Source organism: Triturus cristatus, chromosome 6, assembly GCF_964204655.1.
Source record: "Triturus cristatus chromosome 6, aTriCri1.1, whole genome shotgun sequence".
Lineage (NCBI taxonomy): Eukaryota > Metazoa > Chordata > Amphibia > Caudata > Salamandridae > Triturus > Triturus cristatus.
Window position 1 is genome coordinate 1,188,707,141 of NC_140589.1, and position 18,125 is coordinate 1,188,725,265.

Consider the following 18,125-nt stretch of genomic DNA (forward strand, 5'->3'; position numbering starts at 1 on the left):
ATAGGTTTTCATTTTTTATTATTGAACCCCCTCCTCCCCGCTCAACCTCTCCCTCCCAGCGCAACCCCTTGCCCGCAAGCCTTGCTGACTCCTACTGAAAACGGAGGCTGGAATGTAAATCAATAACATCTGTAGAATCTTCATTTGGGATCCCATTCTATACCCATGTGGATCATTGAAACAATAGGGTCCAGTTCAGAAAGCAGTCAGTAATTCCAGCAGGATTAGGTCACATGTACTCCTGCTTTCAGTCTCGACTACGTACACCTATTCACAAAGGTCAGTCCAAATTCTAGAAATCCAGATATTTTTTAGATATTTAGGTATACACCTGGTAACCCTGAACATACATTAGTGGTAGGGTGACCAGACATCCCAGATTTCCCCATACAGTCCTGGGTTTTCACAGACTATCCCGGAGTCCAACACTTTTTTCCTGGTTTTAAAGAGGGCCAGTCAGCACATACATAACCATGTTTTTACTGGCCCTTGTTTCACACCAGTGACAGAATTTCTGTGCTTGAAAGACTCACCTGCTCTTCTGCCTCATTAAGGCAACACAGTAGGTGCCAAAGAGGGGTAAATCAGAACCCACTGCACAAGTTAGACCGTACACTCCTCCCAGTATGGTAAAGTCATAAATGGCAGTCTTGTCCACCCCAAATGCCTCAGGCAGTTGGTGGAGTCAAGGGTGACGAGCAGGATTCATCTACGTTCTAGATAGAAGATACACTTACACAAATTAAAGCTCATGCTGTCCTTTTTTCCATATAGTTTCAAGTGCTTGTAGTCTTGTTTTACCATTATAAAAAAAGACTACAAGTCAAGGAATGCATAGGAAATCAAACCAAATTAGCTAGTCTTACATTTAATTGGAACATGGCACACAACCTCTGAAAGATTTTTGTTGCTGACTATATGTATTTTTTTTAGTAGATTTGTAGATTATGCGTGTGTAGTTCCATGTCTCAGGTGTTGTCATAGTGATACTTCAATGTACTACTACAGCAGGTGCCAAAGTTTAGTCCTGTTTCTATATCTAGTACCGTCCCGGTTTTTGGTTGTGAAAATCTGGTCACCCTGCTTAGTAGGATTGTCATCAAGTGGACACTCTGCCAAGTTTACTTTTTGTGTGAATTTCATTTTGAAAAAATTAAACCAATAGGAAACCAATAGGAAAATATTATTTTTGAAGAAATCCTGTTTAATACCACCTATTTAGTATAGCATTTCTGCATGGAAATGTAGATTCTGTGAGCAAATATTTGTATTTCAAATGTGGAAATCCTGTCTTTTTTGCATACATACCTAACACATATTTAACAAGCAGGTGCATAAGAAGCTTTCAGAAAAGGGCTCTTGTTGTCCATGGGTTTGCATAAGAGTTTTTATTTTTGTGAAGTTGGAATGGCGCGTAAGCCTAGAATGATACTTACTTCCCACTGCCTTTTGTATTCTAGTGTCTGTTTTGTTAACACAACTGCACGGTTAAACAACTGTTTAAAAATCAAGCTCAACACTAAGTACTGTATGAAAAGAATTAAAATGCAACTTAACAGTGTGGTTATCAGATGATGAAGGTTTTCATCAATTGTAGCTTTCATTATATTCCACTTTCCCTATCTCTCACAGAAAACTCTTCCAATTTATTTTTACTTAAAACATTTGTAAAGGGTTAATATATAAATTTGAAGCAAGCCCATGCACAGAAGGATGCAAAGAAGAAAAAATATAGTGTAAGAGTATCACTAAGTAAATAATTTCTATAAAGCACAGAAAATATAAATAAAGGCTCTGTTTCACCATCATATCAAGTCATACCATTTTATATAGTTTTAAAAATCTCCAGCGGGGCGTGGCTTGGAGCGTCAAGATGGTGGTCGCACTCTAAGACTGCTCCGGACCCCTCCTTCATCCGCTCCTAAATCCGCCACCATCGACAATCAAACATCCTATTAACGGGCTACCTGCATCACACTACGCTCGGGCGGACCATCGGAGGCACAAACCGTGTAAATTCAGGTGTAGAGATCTGCCCCGCTGCTTGATTCCCCAGCCGCGCTGATAACAATATGGCGGCGTCCACTCCCCATTCACTGAGGCCGTAGCCCACACCTGGACGCTGAGGGCTGGCGAGGAGAGTGCCCCTGCTACGAATCTGGCCCACTCCTTATGTAACAGCAGTACGGGCCGAGCACCGGGTGACTTTCCTGGCATGAACAAAATGTGGAGATGTGAAGCGACCCAGCCCGGTGCATCCGAATGAGAAAAGCCCTGGGCTGTGGCCTGAGGCAGGGCATTCCTTCCCCTGACAGCACCTCTGAAGCTGCGGCACAAGCCTCGGCTCACAGTGATTGTCCCTGGTTGGTGGGCGAGAAGTGAATTAAGGGATCGGCTGTCACTCCGGGCAGCAGGGGATCTGTAGATCGGGGTCTCCTCCCTCCTGGCGCCGGCATCCCGAGGACGAGAGGTGGACCTGGGCCATGGCCTGGACCATCGTAGGCCTATGTAGGGGTCAGGCCGCAAATTCACGGAGGTCTCCTAAACCCGTCAGCACCAGCGGAACACCCGCTCCATGAATCCCCTGTGGCCTGGTGAGTCTTTAAGCTGCGGCGCATGAGGAGGACGGGACCTGTCCTAGACGCACCCTTGGGCCTGAGGTGATTGCAGTGAAGAACTCATCGCTCTTTACCCGGGCAGACCACAGTGGGAGGGCCTTGACTGGGGCGGATCAGCTGCATCCACCGGACAGCAGGAGTCTCGGAGAGGCTTACCACCAGTCCCGTGACAGCAGAGGCCCAGTGTGACTTGAACTGTAACTTTGCCCTGCAGCTAGAATACCTGCTCATCAACGCTGCGGCCCTGGATCTGGGCCCCCTACAGCTGGCAATAGTTGCGGATGTGGGGATGGACCTCGGCTCTGGGCCTTGAACCCCTGGTGTGAAGGGAGCTGCAGACTGGCCCCTTGAGTGGCCTGGGCCTGTGGCAGCCATGCCTGGTGGGCGAGTGAGACAGGGGATGGGGGGTTCAGCTGCTACTTCGGGCAGTGGGGGGCTCCTGTGCCAGTCCCCCCCATTAGCCCTGTGGATAAGGAATAATCTGTGGTTGCCCGTTGACCCATCAGCACTCGAGGAGCAGCTGGTTCTTGGACTCCCCCGCACCCAGGTGAGTGACAGTGACAGCGACTCACAGAGATGGCTGGCCACCTAAAACCTCCCTGGAACAGCCTAGTGCAACACTAATTACCCGTCTATATGTGGGAAGGTCAACTACGAAACCATCTAGAGATAGGAGCATTGAGATTCATAGTCCCGAAGAGACTGATCCTTGACCGCTTGACCAGTTAATCCCTCCCATCTCACTCATGCTTGAAAACTGAGGCGCACTCTCCTCCTCTGATCACTCTGTGAAACCCGGAGGCACTGACCACCAGCGCGGCACACACCGGACGGGTGCAATGAAAATAGACCACGGTCCGCAGCTCCCCCCCACAACGCAGACTAAGATGGACCAATACATGACCATGGAGTCCGGGGCGATGGGTGGGCCCTAGTGAAGAATGCCCCCTTTGCCACCGACCTCAACACTATCCTCCAGGCAATCACTGCCTCGCAAACCTCGGTAGAGAGCAGAATTGGAGAAGTCCGGGTTGACATGGCCCCTCCTCTGCCAGGATCTCCGCAACGCAACGGCCCGGATCACAGAAACTGAGTCGCAGATCTGTACAGTAGAAGATGATATACACCAGCTAAAAGACAAAGTTGCCCATTTGCAAACCCACACTAAAGAACTACTAAGGCGAGCGGAGGACGCGGGAAACAGGTCACAACACAACAATCTCCGCCTTGTGGGATTTCCGGAGGGCTCCGAACAAGGGTGGATGAGTGACTTCATCGAACATTGGCTAAACTCATGGGTTCCCAAATACTCCCTCTTCTTGTGGTTTGCGATTGAGCGGGCCCACCGCTCCCTGGCCCCAAAACCTCTGCCTGGAGCACCACACAGGCCAATAATTGCCAAGATCCTTGATTTTAAGGCCAGAGACTCCATCCTCGCTGAAGGTTGTAAGTTAAAATCCTTAATGCACCAAGGTCACCCAATAATGGTCTTCCCTGACTATACGCGGAAGGTCCAAAATCAAAGACAATTGTTCGTTCAGGTTAAACTGAAACTCCATGCCTTAGGCCTCCAATACAGGCTCCTTTTCCCAGCCCGCCTTTAAGTAGTGTTTCAGTATAAAACACTTTTTTTCAGAGTCCCCTGAGAAATGTTGAATGTAACTGACGGAGCAACACCCTTTGAGAATGACCACCCTGGACCGCCCCCCTGCAGTCCGATCTGGAGATGCCCGGAAAGGGTCACCCACACAAGGCAGCGGCTGCCCACGCTCTCACAGGAGACGGGGGACACGCCGGACCAGATTGGAATTGCCCTTGAGTCCTGGACCGCATCCAGAAGTTCAGGGGCCTATAAACAGCTCCCACTCATCGAGAAGATCTGACTCAGCAGACCACACTGACCATGGGACTGCCTCGCCTCGAAATTCTCCAATAGACCTGGCCGACTCTGACCTTTCTCAGACTCCAGCACTCTTAGCGTGAACAGCAGACTGCCTGATACACAAGACGTGACTCACTCCCAATAGCCGTGTCTACTACGAACTCTATTCCCTCTGGTTGGATGATACAATATCCTTATGTGAGGAGGGGTCTTGTTAGGGATGACTGATGCTTCTGTTCTTGAAGTATAGGGTGTGGGGGAGGGCAGGGAAGGGAGGGGGGACTCTTTTCCTGTGTTTTTCAGTGTTGCACCCTGTTTACCGCACCAGCACTCTACTTCAGCAATATGACACCTGCACGCGAAGCCCATGCTGCACAGACGCACTTGTAACCCGCAGCTTGCACACAAGATACTGCCCTCTGTGCTCCACTTGCCTCTCATGGGCCCTCATCTACATTTCCACCCACCATGACAGACGTACGTAAGGGCAGGGACCTGCTCCACATAATGTCATGGAATGTAAATGGGTTATTAGACCGGGTTAATAGAACAGAAGTCCTGCGTTATGTGCAGTGCCAAGTAGCAGATATACTACTACTCCAAGAAACCCACCTCATAGGTAACAACTGCCCCTTTCTGACACGATACGGCTATGACAGAGTTAGGCACTGAGGGTTTGCCTGGGGGTCAAGAGGTGTAGCAATCCTCATGCGCCGTAATCTCCCCTTTGTGCTCAACAAAGTCATTAATGACTCGTTGGGATGCTTCATAGCCCTGACGGGATCAGTGGGAGGCAATGCCCTCAACTTGGTCTCTATATACTCCCCGCCATCACTGCTTGCACCCACTCTCAAATGCACCACAGACCTCATCGCCTCTCTATCCCCAGTGATGACAATAATCGGAGGTGACTTCAACGCAGTTATGCACCCGGTCCTTGATACCGTAAACATCCCATCTACCACAAGATCTATCCACGGTAAGCTCTTAACGAATTGGACACATACCTTGGGAATCTGTGATGCCTGGAGAATCTGGCACCCCCAGAACACACAATTTACACACACATCTGCAGCACACCACACGAATGCATGATTGGACTATATTTTCATGCCTGCCCTTGACTGTTAAAACATCAGAGACATTACTATCCTCCCTAGGGGGATATCTGACAATTTGCCCTTGCTTTTGGTAGTAGGAGACCCCCCCCCCCCAGACATACTGCACCCGATGTGGAGGATGAATGCGTGGTTCCTCCAGGACAGGGACTTTAAAGAAAACTGTAGGTAAAGAACAATACTTTCTCACTAACCAAGACTCCGTCTCCTCTCCAGGCCTTTTGTGGGAAGCGAGTAAGGCCACCACACACGCCTTTGCCAAAGGTCAGCTTAAGCATAAGCGGCTAGCCAGGAACTCCAAGGTCACTCTCTTGGGGGCCCAGGCTACTCTCCTTGAAAGCCAAATATCAGAACAGAGAGATGATTCACAAGACAGATGGCTGGCATTCCTACGAGATGAGATCAAACAAGCCTCCATGAAAGCCGCTAGACTATTGTGGAGATCCTCCGTAGCTAGGGTGTATGGGTGGGGAGAAAAAAATTGGAACATTTTACACCAACTGGCCACGTACCCCATGGCTAATCGCATAATTCTAGAGATTAAAGATGTAGACGATGTGGTTCATTCCTTACCTGCGGTGATGGCATAAAGTTTCGCAACCTACAGTTCTAGGCTTTACTTCGAGCAGTGCTCTAGCCTTTCCCTCCCAGAATTGCTCCACCAAGAGTATGTTCATCTCCCCCGCCTGAACGAGATTGAAAAAGCCAACCTTGACCTTCCCATTACCCATGAAGAAATCTACAAGGCCATATCACGTACCGTGCCCGGCAAAACTCCAGGCCCTAACGGGCTTCTGCAGGAATATTACGCAGCTTATCGGGAAACACCTATCCCCCATCTCTTGGATGTACATGCAGAGGCAGTCCAAAGTGGCTCGTTCTGACCAGAAATGGACACCGCCACCATAGTGGTGATCCCTAAATCCTAACCCCCCTCAGTGCAATGCTGCGACTACTGCCCTATTTTTCTCATTAACGTGGAAGTTAAAATATTTACATCAGTTCTAGCTAACCGGCTGTGACCCCATCTTGCCAAACTGGTCCACCCCGACCAATGTGGATTCATGACGTCTAGAGGCACTAGACATTGCCTCAGACGCCTCCATCTTGCCTTAGCAAACCGCCAGCTACTTACCCCTTACTTAGCACTTCTCATTGAGTTTGAGAGGGCTTTTGATTCTGTGGACTGGCGGTACCTGGAGGATGTACTGATTGAGATGGGCATGGGGCAACACTTCCATAACTTAGTTAAAGTACTATACACCAGACCGCAAGCATGGGTGCTTGTCAACCGGTCATTATCAGGGTTGTTTCCCATTAGGAGAGGGACAAGGCAAGGATGTCCCCAATTCCGCTCCTATTTGCCCTTTTGATGGAACCCTTAGCCTCATTAGATCCGGCACCCAAATTAGGGGATGGAAATGGCCAGGTTCGGATGAAGACAAAATTGCCCTGTATGCGGACGACATTCTGCTCTTTCTGGCTGAGCCAGCCCAGTTCGGACCACACTGCCTTCAGGCATTGCATCTTTTTGGACAAGACTCCGGCCTACACTTAAACCCTACTAAATCAGTCCTAGTTTCTCTCCACCTTTCGAGCGATTTCTTCGATTGGCAATCCACGATACCTATTAGGAGGCAATCCTTTAAATACCTTGGAATCTGGGTGGCCCTGTTGCTCGATCTTGAATGGTCACTTAATATGACCCCACTGATGAAGAAAGCCCGAGCCAACCTCCACAGATGGCAGACGCTACCGTTGAACCCTCTGCAGAGGGTCGATCTCTTCAAAATGATGATACTCCCCAGATTTTTATACATAATTCAAAACACACCATTTGATATCCCATGCACCTGGTTCAAGGAATTCGATAGCCTGACCAATAAATTCCTCTGGAGCGGCCGAAGACCCCGATTGGCCCTGTCCCAAAGCCGGATTCCCTCCTTCAATGGTGGAATGGGCATGACTAATCTATACCTGTACTATTTGTCAACCCGCATGGGCATGGCTTGTTCAACGGTGGCTGGTCAGACCTGGCATACAGGGTAGAACTGAATATCTTGGGCCTACCCAAGATCCAGGACATGTTGTATGGGGGACCTATCTCCAGACTCTTACATATGGTGATGTAGGGAGGGAGTTCTCTTGGCCTGGCGCGCCTCTCTGCGCCACACCCAATGGTCGAATAAATTAACCCAATACACACCACTTAGACAGGGTCCCTGGCTCCAGGAAGTTAGCAGCTTAAAGGGATTCAATGCCTGGGATCTTATTGGCATCTCGCAACATGGTGACATTTGGGGAGGTGATCACATGTGCACTTTTCAAGACCTACAAGCCCGATATTCCGTACATTCCTCTCAGTTTTATTAATACCTGCAACTGCGACGCACACTCCATAGCCACATATCCAACAGCACTGAACTACCAGAATATAGCCTACCCGAGGCGCAAACCATGGCAGGTAACTTGGGGAAGGGAGGGATCACTCTTATTTACAGAACTCTCACAACCAATACTCCCAACACCTTGACCTGACTTGGGGACCAATGGGAGAGTTGGATTGGACCTCTGGAGGAAGAGGACTGGAGAGACGCATTGATGGCACCCAAAATGCTTACCACTTCGGCTAGGCTCCGCCTGGTTCAACTGTATTATTTACATACTGCATACCTTACACCAAAACGCCTTCTTCAATGTGCGGGGTCAAGACCAAATGCATCATGCACACGCTGCAGCCAAGAACAAGCAGACTTCTTCCACATGATATGGTCCTGCCCCGTCATGCTAATGGAACTCAATAGAGATCGAACTTATAGAGATCCTGGACTGGGAGGTCCCACACAGGCTGCTAACCATGCTCCTGGGAATTAAACGGGTTGGACGGGTCCAGATCCAATAAATTATTTCTAAACACAGCCCTGATAGTGGCCAAGTGAGATATTGCTGCTAGATGGCTAAATACTGATTCACCTAATATAGTGAAATGATGAATAGGGGTGGACTGGCGCGCAGCACAGGAGAAACCAGTGTATGCGGCTAAAGGGTGCCCGGCGAATTATCGCAAAGTATGGGGCAAATGGTTGGGATTACTGGACTGGTAATACCTCCTTGAGGGACTGTGTACTGAGTGCAAGGTCATATGTTGTTTTCCCTTGCAATTATGTACTCCAGATGCCTTGTCTGTATGGGTAACGCAATTACATTTTACAATTGCTGTACCATGCTTCACCTGTTTATTGCTGGTTTTCCCTGTTTAAAAACCATTAAAGTTGATTATAAAAAATAAATAAAAAAATCTCCAATAACTCTAATACGGATTTGACCATTTTAAGAGATGCTATCCAGCAATATTTAGTACTGGAATAGTGTTAACCAAATTGAAACATTGCTCACAACACTTATCTATTAAATGCATAAAGTTGTATTTTCATCTGTTTTACAGGGTCTTCTTCAAAATCTCTATTTCATATTTGATTCCTCAATTGAAGATGTCTTGCTTGATAGAGGATGCCACCTGAGACACACGGGTAATAAAATATACCTGCTCTACACAATACTCTTTCCAGCTTTTGGAGTCTTTTTGCACATAACTTAAATTCTAGTTTTTCTATTTAACAATTTGTATTACTGTTTTTACCTAAAATGCATATTACGATGTGTAAAATATTATGTTGATATTGGTACATGATTATTCATTAGAAGATGAGGATTTAATTTAAGGGATGTACCCAGAATGGTATGATGCTTGGTTGGATCTATGTGATGATCTACAATATCCTAACCAAGAAAACCATTGAAAACATTGGCTTACTAAGAGACCATTACCATAAATATGTTTTATATCACTGTTGGTTCTTTCATTTCCAAGATTGAAGACTTCATGCTTCCCTCTATTCCCTCCACATATTGCCCTTTAGAGCACAACATCTCCTCAAACACTTGGAAAAAAGGTTAGAGTGACAGCTTCCATAGTAAATATATTCCTGTTGGTCATTTAGCGCTGTTTGGTGAAGTCTTAAAGTTGACTTTCAAATTCAAATATCTCTGTTACAAGGTCGGCATTTAAGTCACTCGACTACATCTTCTCCTTTTGTAAGTACACATCAAGTGGTTTGACAAGGCAGTGGTAAAGAATGAAGAGTTTACTTCTTTTTAAACATATTTTATTGTCTTTTATATATGTCATTATACACGTGGGTCCAGAATTACAACATATTGCTTAAGGCATGCGCCTTTGTCATAGAGAATGAAGAGTTTAGGAACATAAATTTCACTTTACGTCTGAACTTGGTGTGTTAAAAGTGACAAATCCGTACTACCTAGAGCTAACAGCTAAGAGCATTTTTGTGGAAATGATGATATGAAGATAACTGAAAGAAGTATGACAAGGCCAGCTGGACAACAATTGGTAAAATTACAGAAGATTGTTGTCAGGTAGCTGTGACACTCCTTTCTAACCCCACTGGAATGCCTTAATGTACAACAGATCAGAAAGCTTCGGAACATTGCCTACTAAGTACATGGAGGGAAAAATCTTTTCAACATAAATCACTGTATGTCCTTCATTTTTCAGAAATCAAAAACGTTTACCCTTGGGTCTGGTTCTGATGAGACAGACTGACAGCATAGACATATTAGATAATACATTTTAGTTTGACACTTTATAATATTGTTTGATAATATATTATAGTGTGACATATTTCAAAGAAGAGATTAAGCGTTAGTTTCTGAAAGAAAAGATCCTGATGAACCTTTGATGGTAAAATCTAAGTGAAGAATGAAAAATTAGGAAAAGTAAAGCTAAACATCTGTTGATTAAAAGTGTAATCAAATTATAAGGACAGTATAGTGAAATGAAAAACTGTACCTTACTACATAATCTTGCATCGTCAACAATCACCACCAGAGTGTTTTTTTAGATGTCCTTTTGTCTGATGAAGTCAACGTGGGGTGTAAAAGCTATTATGATATCTTTTGCTAAATGGCCTCTTTAAAAGAACCCGATATTATCCTGGAATTTCGTTCCTGTCACCAGATCCTGGAAATGACCATCTTCTGCGTGGTTTTCGCCCAGATATTTGGCCTTCTTTCACTGAATCCGTTTTTGCTGCCCATAAGGCACTGCACACTTTTCTTCTGTTAACCAGTGGTAAAGTGTTTGTGCTCTTCCCTTTAAACATGGTAAAATCAGTAAGCCTGGGCAAAGCACTAAGCTACGCTTGCGTAGTTTGCAAAGTTTGCGCTACTTCGCACTACGCGAATTGCACGTAGCACAGTGCAAACACGCGTAGCGGTCATTTTTTGCTTGCTCACGGTCCTCAACGTCAAGTTGGCGACCGCGAGCAAGCAAAATTACATCCCGGCGAGACTTTTTCCTCGTTCGTGATCAGCAACATCAAGTTGCTGATCGTGAGCATGGAAAATAAACCTCCCGGCGAGATTCTCAACGCGGGGAGGTCAGGTTTCTCATTGCGAGTGGTTGCGTATGCTTGCGGCGGCTCACGATGAGAAACTACCAGTCCGCGTTGAGAAAACTGCCGCTCAAGTAAAAATCTACTTGAGCGGCAGAAAACTACAGCTCATACTGTGCAAGATGCCGTTTTCAATGATTCCATAGTGCCGGATGCTTGTCCGCACTATGCGATCATTGAAAACGGCATCTTGCACAGTGCGAACAGGGTACTACGCAGTTTGCGAAGTGCTACGCGTAGCTCACGTAGTGCGAAGTGCACTTTGCGTAGCTACGCATAGCGCTACTTCGCGAACTACGCCCAAGGTTAAAAATCAGCAGACCCCTAATTGGCACATTTAATTTACTTATAAGTCCCTAGTATATGGTACTATATGTTCTTAGGGCCTGTAAATGTAATGCTACAAGTGGGCTGCAGCACTCATTGAGCCATTCACTTAAGTAGCACTGTAAAACATGTCTCCAGGCCTGCCTTTGCCGCCACTGTGTGCAGTTTTAAACTGCCACTTAAACCTGACTAAGTAAATATATTGCCAGGAATAAACTTTCCTTTTTAATATGCATAAGCCACTCGTAAAATAGGCCCAAAATACCCATAGGGCAGTAAATGGTATCTAGGAAGCAGGACATGTATATTTAAAGTTTCACATGTCCTGGCAGTGAAAAACCTACCAGGTAATTTTTCATGATGGCAAGGCTGCTAGTCTCATAGGAAAACACTGGATTACATTATAACAACTTATAATGCTTAATTTCAGTTTGAGAGCAGCTATGATTCAATGACTCCTTTTAATAGTAATTTTAAATCCAACTTAATGATAAAGTCAGATTTTCTATTAATATTTTATAAATTTCACTTTTAGAAAATTGTCATTTCTCTGCTAAAGCCAAAAGGACCTTTTTGTCAGTGTCCAGGGTCACATGACTGTTGAATGGCTCCCCTGTGGTGAGATGTGGATTGCTCCCAGACAGTGGACAAAAGGCCTGGGTGTGGAGAGATGTTTTCCTCCTTGAGCCAGATGTCCTGGGGGCTATGCCCAGCCCTTCCTGAGCTTCAAAGTGGCCGCCCCATCACAGGCAGATTTTACTTATTCATAGGCCTGCCCTCTTTATTGTCCTGCTAGCCAGCTTGACTCCAAACCTAGTGGGGAGCTGCCTTAGAACTGATTTAGAGTGAGCACAAAGGGGGGTTTGCCCATTGCTATAGCCACATGTCGTTCAGGACAGAGTGAGCTCTGACTAAGGAAAGTAGAGTTCTGCTATGTTGGTTTTAGGGAAAGAGGGGTACTGTGGGATAGCATGCAGTAAAACACACAGGAAGTGCTGCAAAAGTTTGCAGCCTCACCCCTGAGAACTTTTTTACCCCATGGTCGGGACTACCAAGGAGTTTCCTCCAACCACAAACTGGCACCGGGCATAACTGTGGCATCTGATACCCTCTTCAGTACACTTTTGCACCTGTGGAGAAAGGGAAGACAAACTTCCCTGCTGTGTGACGAACCTGAAGGAAGACTGGACCTGCATGCCTTGAGCCCAGAAACCCAGAAGTGACTTCAAAGGTGAGTTGGCTGACCTCCTGTTTGGGCTACAGGGACACAACAAGATTCCAGAGGCTTTTCTCTGCTACTGCCCAACTGAACAGTACCAACTTGACCGTCTCTCGACTTTGCTGCTGGCCTCTGTTAGGAGTGTGTCCTAACCACTAAATAGTGACACTGGGTCCTGGACCCTTGCCTTGTCTTAGAGTTTATTCCTCCTGTACTGAAACTGCAATATCTTGTCCTTAGAAACATTTTGCCAACTTTCTGTCTGGGCAACCATCGGAGACAGCCATTGAAGCCAAAGCCATCGACATTGAATTGCCTGTTGGCTTCAGCTTGCTGGTTTGCCCCGCTGAAGGAGGTCTGACTTCCATAAAGGTTTCTGAGTCCAAACATAGAGGACTTCATTGAGGCCGACGCAGAACAGCAACCAGATGAAGTTGTGGCCTTCCTGGGCATAGACTTTGGACTTCGCCCTCTCAAAGGTCCATCATGATTGGTCTTAAGTTAAGCAGCTTGTGCTTTGTGCTTTTTCACACTGTTTTTAATTCAAAATTAAAAAATGTATATCTTCAGTTCTACATATTGGATTCTTGTCATTTTTTGTGTAATTTTTTTGTTTATTAAAATTCACTCAAATTTTCTAAATTGGTTTTGGATTTATCATGTTTTGTGGTTTCACTTTATACTGTTTGAGTGCTGTACAAATCCTTTACACGTTGCCTCTAAATTAATCCTGACTGCTTCGTGCTAAGCTACCAGAGGTTTAAGCAGGTGTTTAGAAATGTTCATTTGTGGTTCACCCTCACAAAGACTGTGATTATTATTTGACCTGGGTTCTCACCCCCACAAAAAATACTCCTAATTCCTGACATCGGAAATTCCTATTAAAAAGTATTCAGAATGCTTTGTTAGAGTGACAATTCAGAGGAGGATGTTTGTGAATCCAACACTGGGGTCACCACTGTTCATTATGAGAAGCAAAGTGAAACTGTTGGATAAGGCTGTGGTCAACATACAGCATCAACTGGAAATTGACGTATCTGCTTTTAAAGATCTTCAGTATGAAAACAGGGCTAAAACAGAATAAAAGGGTTGCACAGCAAACCAATTCTAGCTGTTGACCTCAACATAAGTGCAAAAACAGAGTTTCATAGTGCTTCATAGTTCTTGGCATGTTATGCAAAATGATATTATTCGGCATGAGCATTTTATGTCCCCTAAAAAGGGCAGTTTTGGGGCCTTTTCTTTTACATCAATGACACCTGGGCGTTTTATGCTGGGGATGCTGTCTTAGTTCATATAATTGAATCACCAACCCTATTTCTAACCATGGAGAAAGACAAACCAGCCTCAATTAGAGCACAGCTTAAGATGAGCTATTGCTTTAATCGCCAACCATCGAAGAACACATGAAATAACTTTATTTCAACTTACAGGCGGTGCTTGACATCTAGGGTAATTTGAGCAGTAGATCACTGAAAGAGAATAGGCAATTTACAAGAAATAGCTATGTATTACTGACTCACCAATGACGGTTTGGCCCTTGGAGGACTGTGATCTACCCACCCAGGCTTTGGCCTTTGCTCCCCTAGGGGAGCTACTTCCATATTTAGAGACCTCTAGGCCATTAAATAATTCACCAAATTGAGGAGTTTGCCAAGCCGGTGCCATGTTCATGCTTGCAGTGCTCGCTTGGCAAACTGTTTTATGTTTTTTTGCATTAATTCCCAAGTTGGCTATTTGTGCATGAAAAACAAAAAAAGAAATCAGTGGCCCTGATGTACAGGGACTTTTCTCCTTGTGAATGGAGGCTATTGAGTGTTTTTCCCAGTTTGTGACTACCATTCCTTGCACGTTGAGTCCCTAGCTCACTTTGCCACTGTATTCAAGCAAGCCTGGCTAAAGACGGCTGAAATGCCAGAAACCGATCCTAGGAAGCTTGTCTCCGGTCCAGGGAAGACATGGCTTGGCATTTCGGGCTGGACTGTTCCCATGAGGCACAGGGTTAGACTGATTTGCATATGGCCTGTCTGAACTGGGGTGGCAGAGTGGGCTAAAGAACGGTGATGGATCAAACCCAGATCTGTTGACTGGGTGTGAGTGTTTGATTAGTTCTGATGCTCCGTCCATCACCACCCCCTTTTGTACCACTTTGTTCGCCATAAGTTGGCAGGGTATGCTCAGACGTTGAGTCCCTTGCTCACTTTGCCACTGGATTCAAGCAAGCCTGGCTGAAGACGGCTGAAATGCCAGAAACCGGTCCTAGGAAGCTTGTCTCCGGTCCAGGGAAGACATGGCTTGGCATTTCGGGCTGGACTGTTCCCATGAGGCACAGGGTCAGACTGATTTGCATATGGCCATGTCTGAACTGGGGTGGCAGAGTGGGCTAAAGAACGGTGATGGATCAAACCCAGATCTGTTGACTGGGTGTGAGTGTTTAATTGGTTCTGATGCTCCTTCCATCACCACCCCCTTTTGTACTGCTTTGTTCGCCATAAGTTGGCAGGGTATGCTCAGACGTTGAGTCCCTTGCTCACTTTGCCACTGGATTCAAGCAAGCCTGGTTGAAGACGGCTGAAATGCCAGAAACCGGTCCTAGGAAGCTTGTCTCCGGTCCAGGGAAGACCTGGCTTGGCATTTCGGGCTGGACTGTTCCCATGAGGCACAGGGTCAGACTGATTTGCATATGGCCATGTCTGAACTGGGGTGGCAGAGTGGGCTAAAGAACGGTGATGGATAAAACCCAGATCTGTTGACTGGGTGTGAGTGTTTGATTGGTTCTGATGCTCCGTCCATCACCACCCACTTTTGTACCGCTTTGTTTGCCATAAGTTGGCAGGGTATGCTCAGACGGTGAGTCCCTTGCTCACTTTGCCACTGGATTCAAGCAAGCCTGGCTGAAGACGGCTGAAATGCTTGAAACCGGTCCTAGGAAGCTTGTCCCCGGTCCAGGGAAGACATGGCTTGGCATTTCGGGCTGGACTGTTCCCATGAGGCACAGGGTCAGACTGATTTGCTTATGGCCATGTCTGAACTGGGGTGGCAGAGTGGGCTAAAGAACGGTGATGGAGCAAACCCAGATCTGTTGAATGGGTGTGAGTGTTTGATTGGTTCTGATGCTCCGTCCATCACCACCCCCTTTCGTACTGCTTTGTTCGCCATAAGTTGGCAGGGTATGCTCAGACGTTGAATCCCTTGCTCACTTTGCCACTGGATTCAAGCAAGCCTGGCTGAAGACGGCTGAAATGCCAGAAACCGGTCCTAGGAAGCTTGTCTCCGGTCCAGGGAAGACAAGGCTTGGCATTTCGGGCTGGACTGTTCCCATGAGGCACAGGGTCAGACTGATTTGCATATGGCCATGTCTGAACTGGGGTGGCAGAGTGGGCTAAAGAACGGTGATGGATCAAACCCAGATCTGTTGACTGGGTGTGAGTGTTTGATTGGTTCTGATGCTCCGTCCATCACCACCCCCTTTTGTACCGCTTTCTTCGCCATAAGTTGGCAGGGTATGCTCAGACGTTGAGTCCCTTGCTCACTTTGCCACTGGATTCAAGCAAGCCTGGCTGAAGACGACTGAAATGCCAGAAACCAGTCCTAGGAAGCTTGTCTCCGGTCCAGGGAAGACATGGTTTGGCATTTTGGGCTGGACTGTTCCCATGAGGCACAGGGTCAGACTGATTTGCATATGGCCATGTCTGAACTGGGGTGGAAGAGTGGGCTAAAGAACGGTGATGGATCAAACCCAGATCTGTTGACTGGGTGTGAGTGTTTGATTTGTTCTGATGCTCCGTCCATCACCACCCCCTTTTGTACCATTCCTTGCACAGCAGACACTGGGAAGAAAATGTAGTGATAGTTGCCCACCAAAAATAAATAGGAAAGAGCAGCCGTCAATATGACCTGGCGGCAAAGTGGCAGACAAGCTGCCATGCCAAAGCATTTTGCTGTAGGAGCCAGCTGAGGCTACTCTGACAGAAGCTCATGGTTCTCTCATCTCTAACATGGGTGAAGAACTCCAGGTTTGGCAGGGGTGGGCAAATTGCCAATCATCTGTTTGAAGGTGATTATGCTGCCCTGCTAACCTGTAAATGCGGGCCACTGTAGTTAATCTGATTAGCCTGTAGGAATTTGTTTTTAACTCCTAATATTGTTGGCTCCATTAAACATATCTGCACAAAGCTCTAAAATAAAATATTAGTGTACCTAAGACTAGGGGTGGGCTGAATTTGCGAAAATCACTTTTGCAAATTATCGCGAAAATGTTAAAAATCTCCGCAAACACGCGGAAATATCGCGAAGATGCAGAAGTTTTTTTCCCGCCCGTTCGCAGTATTTTCTGCATGGTCGCGGCTCGCCAACTTACCCATGCGGTTGCTCGCGGGCGTGGCCATCTTGTTTTCACTTGTCTCGCGGTGCATGATCGCGAGAAGAAAGATGTGATCGCGCGACGAATGACGTTACTGCGGGCGCGAACAGTCGCGAGACAGCGCAAATTGCTACCAACAATCAATCATCTCGTGGAGAACGCTACCAGATCGGGAAAACTTGTCGGCGAACGTGGGGATTCAGGTAAGGCGATCGCGCGCACGCGAGAATGTATTATTTTACAGCGCAAGCAAGCAAAACATTTCCGGTAAAATGGGGATTGCGGAAATTGTGACATTTTCACGCTCTCCGTGGAACGCGAAAATGTCAAATTATCGCAATTTCCGCAAGCGGAACGGATTTATAGCCCAGGCCTACCTAAGACTGATCATTGAAATCTTAGAGTAGTTAAGTATCAATGGGGTAACCCAATAGACCACTGGACTCGGGTAAATAATAGTATACAAAAAGATAGTCACAGCGGAAATTATTCACAATGTATCAACATTCAATACATGATCAAATAGCAAAAGAAAATATGACAGCACCAAAAAATTTCATACAGTCATGGGAAATGTTTTAATCGATTTAAGAAATGATTGTCAATAGATCAATGATTCACAAGTAAGGCTCTATTTCACATTTTGCAACTTTAAAATGTAGGTGCAAATAACGTGAGGTGACAAGTGCTAAGGGTGGGATCAGTGCAAGTGGTTGTGCAGTGGAAAGGTAGTGTATATATATACATCAATATAGAATGGTAAAATACCTATCCTGCCAGATTTATGGCACAAACAATAAATGCAAAATCATAAACAACTGCCGCAGTTAATTTTTCACTGTCATCCAGGTTTGATCCAAAATGAAAGAAAAGTCAACGTTTCGACCCCTTAGTAAACCAGCCAACTAAGCGTCTTGGAGGTGGGGGTCTTCTTCAGCACGGGTGAGCAGGTGTGGGAGAGGGGGGCACCTAAAGGCAAAGGTGTAGAGTTACTGGGGTGTGTCATGGACAGGGAGTAAATCCATGGGACATGTATCAAGAAATGTAAATTACCAGCATCAGCAGGGGTCCCTCCTGCTGGAAAAGTAGAGTTGTGGGCCAGAATGGCTCCTACATGGTAATGG

The 18,125-nt window shown here is 46.1% G+C and overlaps 1 protein-coding gene across 2 annotated transcripts in view; it reads left to right on the forward strand.

The window, feature by feature from the left end:
- The window catches only part of THBS2 (thrombospondin 2), a 556,651-nt gene that overhangs the window by 96,352 nt on the left and 442,174 nt on the right, over positions 1-18,125 (forward strand). For both annotated transcript variants that reach the window (XM_085612109.1, XM_085612110.1), the window contains exon 4: positions 9,064-9,148. In XM_085612109.1, coding sequence (XP_085468235.1) covers positions 9,064-9,148 — 85 coding nt within the window. The remainder of the gene's footprint in view (positions 1-9,063; positions 9,149-18,125) is intronic.